The sequence below is a fragment of the Melozone crissalis genome, unplaced genomic scaffold (genome assembly GCF_028551555.1).
Source record: "Melozone crissalis strain CALT ecotype California unplaced genomic scaffold, PUWL_Pcris_2 ptg000004l_1, whole genome shotgun sequence".
NCBI classification, from domain to species: domain Eukaryota; kingdom Metazoa; phylum Chordata; class Aves; order Passeriformes; family Passerellidae; genus Melozone; species Melozone crissalis.
In genome coordinates this window covers 21,439,808-21,453,575 of record NW_026535782.1, presented here as the reverse complement: position 1 = coordinate 21,453,575, position 13,768 = coordinate 21,439,808, and the positions used below count along the sequence as shown (strand labels likewise).

Below are 13,768 nucleotides of genomic sequence, written 5' to 3'. Positions count from 1 at the left end.
TGAACCAACAAAGAGAAAAAAAAACAGGCCAACCACAGAAATTCAGATCAAGTTCTCACCTGTGTAGAAGTAAATGTGTAATGCTGTATCTAGTGAGTAGAGATATGGGAAGATCTTTCTAAGGCTGGGATGCAGGATAAGATAATGCATAATGTGTAGTCCATTGCTGCTATCCATAATGCATAGTCTATGAGCCCTGTACAATAAATAAAGCTTCTGTTGAATATATCTGCACAATATAATCAAATATATGTATATGCTGAAAAGTGTTGTCCTAGTACTTAATGTTGAGGGCAACAAATTAAAGTGAGACTGTGGCCTGCTGTGAGATTATTCTGTGTAGTGGTAGCCTCACCTCCTGAAGTGGAGACTCCTTAGGAGAGTTTATATGGCTGCAGCTCTCAGCCTGGAATGCTGTCCCACAAGAGGGGCTCTCCTGGGAGCTCTCTGAAGCCTGATTTATTCTGCAGAGGAGGCCACTGGGGAAGGAAGGACGTGTAGGATTTTTCTGACACATCATAGGAGGAGGTTAAGTAACTGTGAGCTGCACTTCACTTCTTACTAAAGAATTAAAGGGAAGAACATTAACAATTTAGGGGTCCTTTATGTGGATATTTTATGTCTGGACTTCTTGAAAAAAGCTTTAAGGAAAGGTAGAGTCAGTTATCAGATACTAATAGAATTCTATTTTTTTGTGCAAGTTATCATGCCTGCTTTGATAAATAAATCCTCTGAATTCAGAGCTAAGTCTTCTGAAAGGGTTTTATAATGATATGATTTAAACATTTTAAGTTTTCTGACCTACATTAGTCATATATTAAAATTTCAGGTATTTTTTGTTATTTTACTATCTTAAAGTATTTTCCAAACTAATAAAACATAAATTGTAAAACTACAAGAACTTTATTTAAAAAAGATATATTGAAGGGTTTTGCTGAGAGCAAAATAATTTAATTTAGAAACAAGCATTCTTTTCATGAAGATTTTAGAGTAGATGTGTAAAAGGCAAACTGTGGCCAAATCAGTGCCCTTATCTTTTTTGTAAATATAGTTGCATAAGAGAAATATGCCACCCATTTTATTGTGTGACAAATGTATTGCTTCATTCTGCAAAGTTTTAATTTTAAGCACAGTGGCAGTTTCAATTAAACCTTTAAGATTATACATATAAATGTTCAAAGACATAGAAATCCTTGTGATATTGAGGACAACTGAGTAAGCTGAGAGTCTGTTTAAGAAACTGGTAAACAAAAATGTTTATTACCTAGCCGATTAATTTATTACAGCTGCTTGTTCTCTATTTTAAAAACTTTCATCCAACTGAAAGCTGAACGACCTGAACTTATTTTCCTAAAAATAGAAGACTTATGTATTCAAAAATGCTTTGTTAATTTAGCCTGTAATGATAATGGTGTAGATGATGATGATATGACATAAAGGGAAGAGAAATATCTTCATTTCTTTTGAGGAAATCTATATTTAAATTTTTTTCATATCCACTAAAAAATTCAATTTTTATTGGACTATTATTTTTCTACCTGAATCAATTATCTTCCCATAGGAAGTGCTTTTTCAAGCCTAAGATAAATCATGGATGAAATCCTAGATCAAATTAAGCATGTTCTGTTTCCAGACAGAAAAAAATCATCTCCATTGATCTAAACTTTTATATAGTATGATGTAAAATAGGATTAATGACAATATTTAAAAGGAAACACTAAAGTAGTTATACTCGCGTTGTTCATGGTTCAAGAGAAATCAGCTGAGTAGCCACCTAATGTGGAAGAAGTTCAGGTGATTGACTTCCTTGTTTGACTGAAAGCTCTCTAAGCCCTGCAGCCCTACTCTGTAGGTGCATAGGATGTCCCTGATGTGATGAATTAAAATCCAACCTCGCTGAAATCTGCCAGCAGTCCAGCAGTTTAGCAGAGGAATGATCATCTCTGCAGCAGAGCCTCATCCATCAGGCACGCTCCAGTCTTGGCTAGGGTGGCCTGCCAGGGAGGGTTTCACAGAACAAACCTGCAGCCCTGACAGTTTGACATTGGAGGAAGGAAGGAAGGAAGGAAGCAAGCAAGCTTGCTTTCTGGAGAAAATGGGATACTGGGGAGAGGGGGCGGTGGGGCAAGTCTACACCTCTAAACACCACTCTAAAACTGTTGGTATCCACTTCACACCTCTTCTCTTGCCTGTTTGCCACATTCCATAAGATACCCAAAGCTCATGGAGGGGAGTTGCCAAGCAAACATGACTTTGTAGCCTACTAGCTAGAAACACACATAGCCATGATATTGCATTTTCCTATCTTTGGTGCTTGTGATAAGCATCGTGCCTATGTGAAAATAGCAGTACACATCTGGAAACAGCTGCTAGAGCATGTTCTTGTGAGATCATAATATCAAGATGTCTCCTGCATGGATATGGTTGGCTGAGCACGGGTATTTCTCAATGATGACATTAATGAAGATGTGAGAGATATTTGGCACCTGATCTGTAATGTTCAGTATGAGAGAGCTCACAGAGAAGTTTCAGACACGTACAGCAGATGTTGTGTCATAATACAGAAACTCCTATAATGGCTGAGTCCATTTTGGGTGAGGCCACAGCTTCTTCTGGTTTTCTTATTGCTCTGAGATTTTTAACAAAGTAGTGAAATAACACTTCTCTTTTCAGTGTTCTGTTTCCTGTGGAAAAGGTTTGAAGTTTCGTGATGTGCATTGCATTAACAGCTTCCAAACAAAAATAGAAGAGGACAACTGCAAACATTTGAGAAAACCACGAACACACAAAATATGTAGAGCTGGAAGATGTCCTTCTTGGAAGGCCAGCAGATGGAAAGAGGTATGTAAAAGCTTCCATAATTATGGTCTCCATGAAAATACAAGACAATATCATATTCATGACACATTGCTTCACTGGGAAAAATTGTGAGTGCACACATTGCAATGAAATTTACAAATTAGCAAGTACTTAATTGTATTTTCTTTTTCTTTCTTTTAAGAGTAATGAAAAATAAATGTATGTGAAAACTGAAATTATTAGCTAATCTCAATTTTGTACTGAATAGCTACTTAGGACTTTCCTCATCTTACCTGGTATATTAACAATGAATTTTAAAGCTTACTTCTTACCTTCTGCAATGAATTCAGTAATATCACTATTTGCTATCTTAGTCTGCATAGTGATATGGAGCCAAGTTTGTGGGAAAAGGACAAGAAAAAGGGCTTTTGGGCACAATACTGGCCTTTTCCCTGGTTTGGTCTTATGAAATATCTGTCACCTTGTTGTAAAATTGTGTGTAACTGAGCACATTGCAATATTTTTTATTTCACTCACTCTTTCAACACAAGATTCCCCACCATGGACACAGTACCGCTCTCCACATTTTGGCCAGGCTTGATAGAACAATACGAACTTTATGATTGAGCTTGGGCGTTTAGGTGGGCTTTGGGACGTAATTATCTGGGGTAAAAGGGAATTAGATTTATCTCAGCAGGCATTAATGGGATGGTGAAATTCCTTTGGCCAAGAAGATGGTAAAGAGGCATTTGGTATTTAAGCTCTTCAGGGTTCAAAATTGTTAGTACTACCTGCAAAAAATAGTGTCCTCAGAATATTACACTTTTTGCAAGATTTTCTAACCTGAAACACTGAGATTTTTTGTCTTTTATTGTAGTATTTGTATTTTAAAACAGACGAGACTGTCAGTCTCTAATAAAGATAAGATGTAAACTTAGAGCTTCAATCATTGATCTTGCAAAAATGTAAACTTCTGCTTTGCATGTCTATAGTGATCGTCCCTACCGTGAATTAAGGTAGGCAGAGAGCTCAGTTAGGTACCTCAGATGCAATTATTTTCTGTATTTTTAAAATGTTTAATTATAGTTTTGCATTTTCACCATAAATTTCTTCAGGTATTGTACTCATATCACAAAGGCTGTGAAGCTTATTTGAAATAATATCCTAAGAACTTCTAATGACAGCAGTACTCCCTCTGGGGACAGTGTCGTTTCACAGTGACACAGCTGATTTTGGTCACTTTTAGTGCTCTGCATCCTGTGGAGTAGGGGTTCAGCAAAGGGACATCTCCTGCCAGGTGTCAGGCCTGGCGCGGGTGAGTGACGCCCTGTGCAGCCGCGACCGGCGCCCCGCCAGCACGAGGCGCTGCCAGCGGCCCCCCTGCCCGCAGCACCACTGGCTGGCACAGCGATGGGGAAATGTAAGTAAGGCTTCTAACCTCTGTGACTTCATTGGGTTCTCTAATATGGCATTATAAGTTTGGTTTCTGTTCTTTTTAATTATTTTTCCCCCCCACATTTGGATGTATTTCTAGTAGCTGTTATGTAGCAGAATAACAAATGACCATGCTGGAAATTTTGAAGGTCAGGCTTGCAAAACTTCAAAAGTGCCAAAAAATGTTAAAGACTTTATTTATACTCCCTTTTTATAGTCTCTACAGGATTTGCTTGTCTAGTTGTAGACAAAAGCTCTGGTAGAGTTCTGAGCAGGTATTTATTGATAGGACTATCTCTGCATACTTTTCAATAAAGTGCATAAGATGTATAATAGATCCTTATTATGAAATATCTTCTTAAAAAGCAGCTTTTTAAGAACAGAAATGCAGAAGAAATGTCATGTGGAAGTAAATACCATGGAGGTAAAATCTTTGGACAACAGTGTTTATAAGAAGTTCTGTATGGAAGATTTAAAACATCTTAAAAACATGAAGCATCTTTTCTTGTTAGAGAAAAGATAAGAAGCAAAATAAATCTCATTATACTCCTACCAAAGAGGAAGCAAGATAAGGAAAAAAACCTCAGCATTCTCTTACTAAATATGCTTTTTCATATTTAAAAAAATTTACAGATACTTTCAGGAAAGAGCTGTCATTTCTAAAGGTGTAATTACTATTTTCTACATGCAAAAAATTTAATAACTTTTGTTATTTTTGCAAACACGCAAACACATAAAGCTGCAGAACAGAAAAAAACCCCAAAATTATGTATAATACCTGGAATGGTGTGCAGAAGAGACTTTCTCCGACATTAAAAAAAACATTTTTTGCATTTGTGTCATATTAATAATCTGGCATGCTACATTTTCAAGGCTCTCCCTCTCCCTGTTCATCTCCCTCTCCCTCTTGTTCTGTTTTCAAGATCAACTTGTTTTGTTTTCAGGACCAACTTACTCCTTTCATATTTCACTGAAATCCTTTTCTGTCTCTTTCCTTCTCATATGGAAGGGTTTTTACACTCAACCTGTTATCTTGGCTTGATCTTTTCACTTTCTCCTCTGTCTCACCCAACAGTTACTGTGTCATTGTTACTCTATGCAGTTTTTTGGTTTTTTTCCCAGCTGATTAGAAGTACTTTGAAAACAAACTAAAATACTCTGATTCAGTGAATAATTTAGTCTGACATTGATAGCAGATGTCAAAAGGTATTGCTGTCTGGGTTTTAGTGATGTGTGCCAATCAGTAGGTAACTTCATTCTGTACATGTCTAGTTGAACTGTGATTAATTTTCTCACTTTTAGTGTTCAGCATCATCTAGAAGAAAGGAGATCTACAGGAAAGTAAAATGTGTGAATGAAAACCAGCTCCAAGTCGATGACAGTTTCTGCGATCCTGCCACAAAGCCTCCATCATCCAAAACCTGTGGAGTATCTCCCTCTAAATATGTTGTGCTCACAGGAGAACTGTCACAGGTACACTAATACATTGTACTGCTCACACATCTCTTATATATCTTTACATTTAAGAATGTTGTATTGCTGTGAAATGTAGGTTACGTGTGTAGAGAAGTTTATTTGCATTTGAACATGTCTAAACTTTCTCCACATTGACCTTCCAAGTCAACCATGACTTATTGTGGAGGCTGTTATGAGTCCTCCCTTAACCACCCAGGACCTATGATCACAAACTAGAGAGCTGCCCCTACAGCAGGATTCCTTTGCTGGTTCCTAGGAAACTCTCTTGCAAACTGACCTTGCTGAAGTAACCAAAAAGCTTTCCTTGATTTCTGTGAAGTGCTTGATCAGTGCTTTGTTTCCCTTGCACATCTGCACTGCCTGTGTGTGCATGTCTGTGCATGGGTCACAGCTGAGAGGGAATGACTGTCTGTGCATGGGTCACAGCTGAGAGGGAATGGCTCTGGAGCCTCTGAGAAAAGTGCACCATGGTGCTTTGTGGCTCCTTGCACATGTAACAATTGCAGACCTTCACTTCTGTGCACTGCTGTTCCAGCCCAAGGTGGCACACCTCCAGTGAGAGGCTTTGCCAGAGCAAGGCTCAGAGCTGACATACCCGTAATGCAATTCTGCAGAAACGTCCCAGAACCTTTCACAGCAATGATGTCTGTGCTTGGGGATTTTGTTTCAGTGCTCAGAGAGCTGTGGGTTTGGTCAGCAGCAGAGGATCCCCTACTGTGTTGGAGTCCACTCTGTGCAAAGGCGGCGCATGCGCGGCCTTCGGGCTGTAGCGTACCCAGCGTGCCCGGTACAGCCATCCCCCTACATTTACAGATGCAACCTCAAAGGATGCTCACAAGCAGCTACCTGGACAGTGGGGAAGTGGACCAAAGTGAGTACAGACCTGCCAGCTCATTTTTATAGCTGCCTCTAGCATGAATAAATGCCAAGAATAACTTGCTGACGTAATGATGCTAATTATTTGCTTCTTTCTAAACTGAGTCTTAATGGTTATCTATGTCTAGTGCTCAGCATCTTGTGGAGTGGGGATAAAGCAGAGGACAGTTGAGTGTATGACTGAAAATGGCTTATCTAGTGACTTGTGCCTGCCCCATTTTAAACCAGCTGCCAGAAAGATCTGCCATGAGAAAGAATGTAAGTGATAGCTGTGATTTTATGCAGTTAATGTTTTCCCAGGTTACTTATATTAAAGCTATAAATATATTTGGAATGCAATTATGGAAAATTAAGTCCTAAAAGTAAGCTCTGTTCCTGAAATATTAATATGATTTAATCATTCATTTTGAAGGTGAAATTCTTACCACCTGCAAAGATATGCAGATTAAAAAAGGGATGAGAAGGGATGGTGAATACCTACTTAACATTAAGGGAAGAATGATAAAGGTACTGTTAATATTTATGAGTTTTTATTAGTACATATTTTATGAAACAACTTTTTTCTAATAAAAATTTTGCTAAAGGGTTGCATTTTCTCTCCCAGATTTATTGCTCAGGCATGAATTTAGAGAACCCCAGAGAATATTTGACATTGGTAAAAGGTGAAGCAGAAAACTTTTCTGAAGTATATGGATACAGGTACAGAAGTGGTTTTGTAATGTTATGAAGTGCATTTATTCCTTCCAAAGTAAGATAATAAAATAATACTTACTTTTTGTGAGAAATTAGAGTAGGATTTTTTTTTTGTTGATTTTCTGTTTTAAATATCCAGGCATGTGAGCACACTACAGAAATATGGATACTTCCAGCCTGAAATTACGTTAGTTGTAGTAAATGATTATAATTATTTTCTGTCTTGACTTTGGTAGAAATGACTTTGGTCCACATTAGCATTTCAGTTAAGCCAAGATTAAAAGCTGAGCTTGTTGTTCAGTAAAGGTTGTTTAGTATTTTTATGTGGCATAGTGCAGTACACTTATTTTTCACTATGATACTAAGAAAAAAATCTCAAAATGAAAACTAAATATTTGCTGTTCTTTAGGTTGCAGAACCCATATGAATGTCCCTTCAATGGAAGCAGAAGGCAAGACTGTGCCTGTCGAAATGATTACCTTGCAGCTGGCTTCACGATTTTTAGCAAAATAAGATTTGATGTGGCATCTATGCAAATTAAAAGTAAGCATTTTGTTAGTTTCGGCCAATTTGAGCATTTTATTGAAATTGTATGTGGTCATAATTGCCAAAATATATTTTGATCCACTTACAGATCCAGCTGTGCCATCTTGGGGCAAACAAAATTCTTATTTAATTTAAGAATTCAATGTCAAAAATAAAAAAATAAAGAACACCACTAGTTACCTTGTAAATTTGTCCCAAGTGGTCAAGTGGCATGAATCTCACAGGTTCATATTTTGTATGTGAACTGCCTTCATTTTCTAAGGTTTTGTTCCCATTATTTCATTTTATTTTAATCCACAGCATTTTGTTTTCCTGTGGAAGTCTTTGATTCAGCATTTTGTTTTCCTGTGGAAGTCTTTGATTCTGTGCTCTGCTTAGTCCCTTCTCAGACCTTGGCAGACACTAAATAAATGGACAAGGAGTCTTGCAGTGCTTTAAGCCCCTGCCTGATGCTGGCAAGTTGGCCCAGCTCCCTTGGTGCAATGTCCAGGTGCACATCCATCTTCCTCCTAACCCACTCACATCTCAGAGAGAAATCTGGCCTTGTAGGTTGGACTAGGAGTGCAATAACCAAAATTCAAATCATTGTTTCTCAAATCAAAACACACAACCTTCCTTTCCAAGGGAACAACAAAGAAAAAAACCCCTCACAATGCAAAAGATAAAACACCCATGTTCACACTTTTCCCTGTTTCCCCCTGAACTTCAAATGCAGCAGTTAGTGTTGAGTAACTTTCTGTTTTCTAGCTACAGATTTTCTTTTTGCTCAGACTATACTGGGGAGAGCAGTACCATTTGCTACAGCTGGAGATTGCTACAGTGCCGCCAGATGTCCACAGGTATTTATGGTTTCTTGCTCCCTTGAAATGTTTTACATAAGAGGAGGGAAAAAATATGTGTGACTTGTTTAGATCTGTAAGGTTCAAAACCAATCTCCTATTCTGTGAGGTCAGTGTACAACATTAATAAGTATTTTTCTTCTTACTCTCTTCTCTCCTGTTCCACCATCCCCCCTCTCACAGTTTTTCCCTCAAATTGTTTATTACACCCTTTCCCTGTAGACTCCATGTATGTGTCTCCAGCTTTCTGTGTGTTTCATGTACTGCTCTGCCTCTCTCTGGATTTGATGTATCCTTTGTTTCCCCTAATGCTTTCTCAGTCTTTGTTCTCCTCTAGTGACTTTTCTATAATCCTGCATAATTTTCCTAATCTTTTCTTTGTTTCTCTCCTGACGCTTCATGTCTTTGAAGACTACCAGAGGAAATAAATTTTTTTAGCAGTTTACTTTAAAATTTCCGCATGCATTGTTGTGTCTACATTAGTGTTCTAGTTTTATTGGATGGTGTTTTTTAGATTAATCTCTATATTGTCGAGTTTTCTGTTTGCTGTTTCACATCACAGAGTAGTTTGGAAAAACATGAACAGGATCCCTTTTGGATTAAGCTAAAGGCAGCAATGAGCTTCAGAGGAGGGATCTTAATATACTCTAATGCTATTGAGGATTGGGACTAGGGGAGAGTTAGTCCAAAATAAATCCCTTATTGGTGCACTGTCTACAGACTTGGGCTCTCTGGGCCAATTTTTGCTTTACAGGTCTGCTTATACTGCTTTGCCCTTCTTGATGATGCAGACACAGCCCAACTAGTCAACCTTCGCAGCCCCCCTGGCAGAAACAGGATTCCTTAGAAAACACTTCAGCTTACCTTACACTATTAGACAATTTAGGATGAGGTCAGCTGTCCTCTGGAAGTGAATTTCTTTTCACTGGTTATAAAGGAATTAAGACCAAGTGCCTCATGCTTGCTTGGAAGTTGCACTGTTGTCCATCTCTTCTGGTTGCCTAAACTTAGGACCAGCTGTGGGTGGGCACAGCCAAGGGCAGCTAGAGAAAATTCATGTGCAATTTACTGCAATTCATGGCAGACTTAAATTCCTGATAAGAAAACAGTTGAAGTTCATTACAGTGTTGGATGCCTTCAACCTGCAAGTGCTTTGGGTGCACCATGATACAAATCTGTTTGCTGCTGTGTGTAGCCTCTGTTGGGAGGTCATTCTGCTTACATGGCTTGGCACTGACACATTTATTTCCATCTAAAAGTTCTGACTGAAGCTGCCACTTTTGATGCAGTCAAAAGGTTTCCATTCCTGTGGTTTTAGTCCTTAAATCTTGCACATGCTGCATGATACATCAGACAGCTATTGAGCTGTAATTGTAATAGCGTTTCTCATTTATTTTTGCAAAATGATGTCACTGTGAAAGTTACTCTGGGACTGTTAATTATGGAAATCAGTCCATACCATTTGTATGAATTTCCTCCTTCATTAAATGGAAGTCTTTCACTTTGAGGACAGTTGAAGAACATCCTACCCTATCCATATGAGTTTTTATTAGCTCATCTCGAGTTACATGAGTGCTATAAGCACAGCATCTTTACATAGAAGTGCTCTCAAAATAAATCTGCCACGCTGAGCAATATAACTGAATTTTTGCAACAGAATTTAAATGAATCATTATAATAAAAGCTATATATATTTATATATGTATGACATTATTAAGCAATAAAACACAGAAGCTACCATTTGCAATAAAAAATTACTAGGTCTGAATACAGAAATCCAGGCTTTCAGTGAATAATGCAGAGGTGTGCAGTTTTCTGATTGTAGTGCTGCCTGAACTAATCATTAGGCTCTTTGTGGGGGCAGTACTTCTTTGTAACAAATTGCACTTCTCTGTGAATGCAATTTAATAATTTTCTGTATCCCAGTTTGTTTACCAAGGTAGTGCAATTTGTTATTTTTAATATATTTCCTATTCTCATAGGAACTGACTGAAGCTAGTTTTGAGAGTCTATATTTGTGTAGGAAAATGTTTTAGAATCAATAGCTTCTATATCTGTTGTGAATGGTTTATATTGCAAAACATTCCACTTAAAAATATTTATTTTAACATTCACTTATGTACTTGTTCAGTTGTGTTATCTATTATACTGAAAAAGCAATGGAACATGATAAGATGATGATGCTTACATCATCTTACAGTGTGCAAACATTTGAAAATTAGATGTCCAAGTGATTCGTCTTTACAGGCAGCAGTGTGTTTTGATCAAGTTATTTCCAAAAAATTCAGGAACTTAAAAAAAAATAGTCATTCAAGAAAACCAGCTTCATTCTTGCTTTTGAAAGTCTGTACTTTTTGTAAATTAAAATTTCATTTGTAGAAGGGCAAAAATAATTTCAGTTGTCAGATGTTAGTTTTGTCTTCATACTCAGATGCTACAGATCAGCTGATGCACAGCTGGTGCTTATTGCAGAACAACTTGGTTTTGTGTTGTGAATGTCCATAGAAAGGGGCTAAGGCAGCATATCCAGCCCATATTTTGTACACACCTTTGAGTACTTCATGTTTAGACATATCCCAAGCAATATGTGCAAATATGCCAATATAAAGTTTTTTAGTGTTTTGAACCCTGTTTATCAGGTCTGTAATTTTTTTACCTTTTTTTTTTCCCTAGGGCCAGTTCAGCATTAACTTGGCTGGTACAGGTCTGAGATTATCCAGTACAGTGAGATGGATTGCTCAGGGCAACTATGCCACTGCTGACATACACAAATCCCACGTGAGTCAATGCTGTTGTCCTTCACCTGCTCTTACAGCTTGGACAAGAGGTGCAAGTGTTGGCTGTAGTGAAAGCTGCAGTGATTTTTGTGAATCAGAAGTAGCATTCAAGGTCTCTGACCCATTTAAGTTTTCTTCAACAATGTTTAATCACACTGTCCAGCATCTAAATCAGATCAGCACCCCCTGCCTACCCTTCACTTAACTGATTTTAAGAGGTTATTGTATTAATTGGGTTTATTAGAGGCTTTAAGATGCTTCTAAAAAAATACCCAAACACAATACCTAAGCCTCCATATTTTGTTCAAGATCATCCTACTACAGATTATCCTTTTTTTTTCTTACTCTGATCTTTATTAGCATGGAAAACCAAAAGACCAGTTAAACAAGAACAGTAAGTGTGCCTGGTTTAAGACAACATTGGATGGTAAGCCTGGGAATGGTGGAGAGCTGGGAACAAGGTGTAGAGTGGTAGTAAAGGATAAAGGATCTCTGTTCCTGTTTTGCTAATGCTGCTGTCTCTTGATTTAGTGTTTCCAGGTATGATTTGTCAAAAGGTCTGTTGTGTGCAAACCTCGAGAAGCCTTTTATGCAACTGTGATTTCAATCACTTTTCTTGATTGACTCTTCTCTTTGTCTAATTCCTAGGATGGTACTAAAATATATGGAAGATGTGGAGGATTTTGTGGAAAATGTGTTCCTAACACAATTATTGGTCTCCAACTTCAAGTACAGTGAGAACTCTGATGTACTAGGAGCATCAAAGCAGAGACATTTGCCATTTAGGCTCAAATTGTAGGTGCTCTATATGTGTATATTGTAATTGTTTCATGTCTGTAGTGATCATTACTGTAACGTTCACTAATAAGAATTCCTGTTTTCTTCAGGATTAACTCAAGGTTTTATTATCTGTTTATGGGCTAGCAAGTGCATAAATCACAATCAGAGACCTTCAGGTTTTACAGGAGAAGCATTTATTCAAAGTACAGTATGTACTAACAAGTAAATTGCACTGGGATTACTTCCATGGGTAACACTCTAAATTTTACCATAATTGTAATTCTTTGCCTGTAACTTACCAGTATAATTCTTTATGCAGTATTCAGAAAAATTTATCCTCTACTGATCTTTTATGACAGATTGTGCTAAAATATAGAATCGAAAGTTTTACTGCTATATAAAGAGATGGGTAATTTCAATACTTCCAATTTTATGCAAACTTGTAGGGTTTATCTGTCAATAACTTACAGCTGGAAAGTACATAGCCAAAATGCTTGAGATAGTTTTATAGATCTGTGTGTTTCTCTGTCAGTGAAAGCATTTTTCCTCATCCCTTTCATTATATTCTTTGTGGTGCTCAAATCCTAGCAGAATACTGAGAAGTGTGGTTTAACCTCTGTAGTCTCTATAGCACATGTTAAACATCAGGTCTTAGGTTTACTGTGGTTACAGGAAAAGAAAATATGGAAACAAATTGCTTCAAAACCTGATTTTAAATCGCTGCCTCTCATCCAAGTATACTGTGAAAGCAGTGCATTCTGTTTACCGTGGGATCTTGTGTATAATTGCACAAATATGTATTTGCTTAAACACTTTCCATACCCACCTTACTTCTTTACCCTGGCCAGTGGCACATTAGTAAAGTGCAGTAGTGTGCATCCTTCAAAGCCTGATTCAGCATCATTTTCAATAACCTTAGTGAAAAATCTGAATGGAGGCAACACCCGCTGTGGTTTTGGTGTCCATCTTTGACTCAGTTTGGTTTTTCAATGTCTGTAAATACAGTTCTAACATCTGCTGTTTAAAGAAGAGTTACAAGGTTTAAAAGATGATCTAGCTCTTTGATTTGTTGGTTTGTATTTTCTTACAATCCAGAACTGTAGAAATATATGCATATACAGATAATGTGTTTTAGGGCCAACTCTCAGGTATTCAGAATAAAATTTTCTACCAGCATAATAATGTATATTATTGTACCAGATAATTATAATGTACCAAATAACTATACATGTTTTTTCTGACCATACATATTTTGTAAACCAAATATTTATTTTGCAAGCCAGTATAATTGGTAGATCAAGTGGCAGCTATATTACATTTTTATCCACAAAAGTTAGCCATGAATTAGCAATATTTATTAATTAAAAACAATACTGTACCACAGAAGTGTATCCAGCTTCTTTTAAGATAACACATGTAGGTAATTATTTGTGATCTCTGCATCAGAAATGTATTTTTGCACTATGTGCCTTATAATAGTTGTAAACATTAATAAGACTATAAAACATTATTTTCCAAGAAGTGTTTACATTTGCAATTAAAATCTTG

General features: G+C 37.2%; 1 protein-coding gene across 1 annotated transcript in view; it reads left to right on the top strand.

The window, feature by feature from the left end:
- Window positions 1-12,178, top strand: part of ADAMTS20 (ADAM metallopeptidase with thrombospondin type 1 motif 20) — an 84,850-nt gene extending 72,672 nt beyond the window's left edge. Inside the window, exons 29-39 of the mRNA XM_054274800.1 lie at window positions 2,674-2,841; window positions 4,046-4,219; window positions 5,536-5,706; window positions 6,380-6,580; window positions 6,714-6,843; window positions 6,998-7,092; window positions 7,190-7,284; window positions 7,688-7,821; window positions 8,572-8,663; window positions 11,337-11,441; window positions 12,089-12,178. Of these exons, the coding sequence (XP_054130775.1) occupies window positions 2,674-2,841; window positions 4,046-4,219; window positions 5,536-5,706; window positions 6,380-6,580; window positions 6,714-6,843; window positions 6,998-7,092; window positions 7,190-7,284; window positions 7,688-7,821; window positions 8,572-8,663; window positions 11,337-11,441; window positions 12,089-12,178 (1,455 nt within the window). The remainder of the gene's footprint in view (window positions 1-2,673; window positions 2,842-4,045; window positions 4,220-5,535; window positions 5,707-6,379; window positions 6,581-6,713; window positions 6,844-6,997; window positions 7,093-7,189; window positions 7,285-7,687; window positions 7,822-8,571; window positions 8,664-11,336; window positions 11,442-12,088) is intronic.
- The last annotated feature ends 1,590 nt before the right edge of the window (window positions 12,179-13,768 follow it).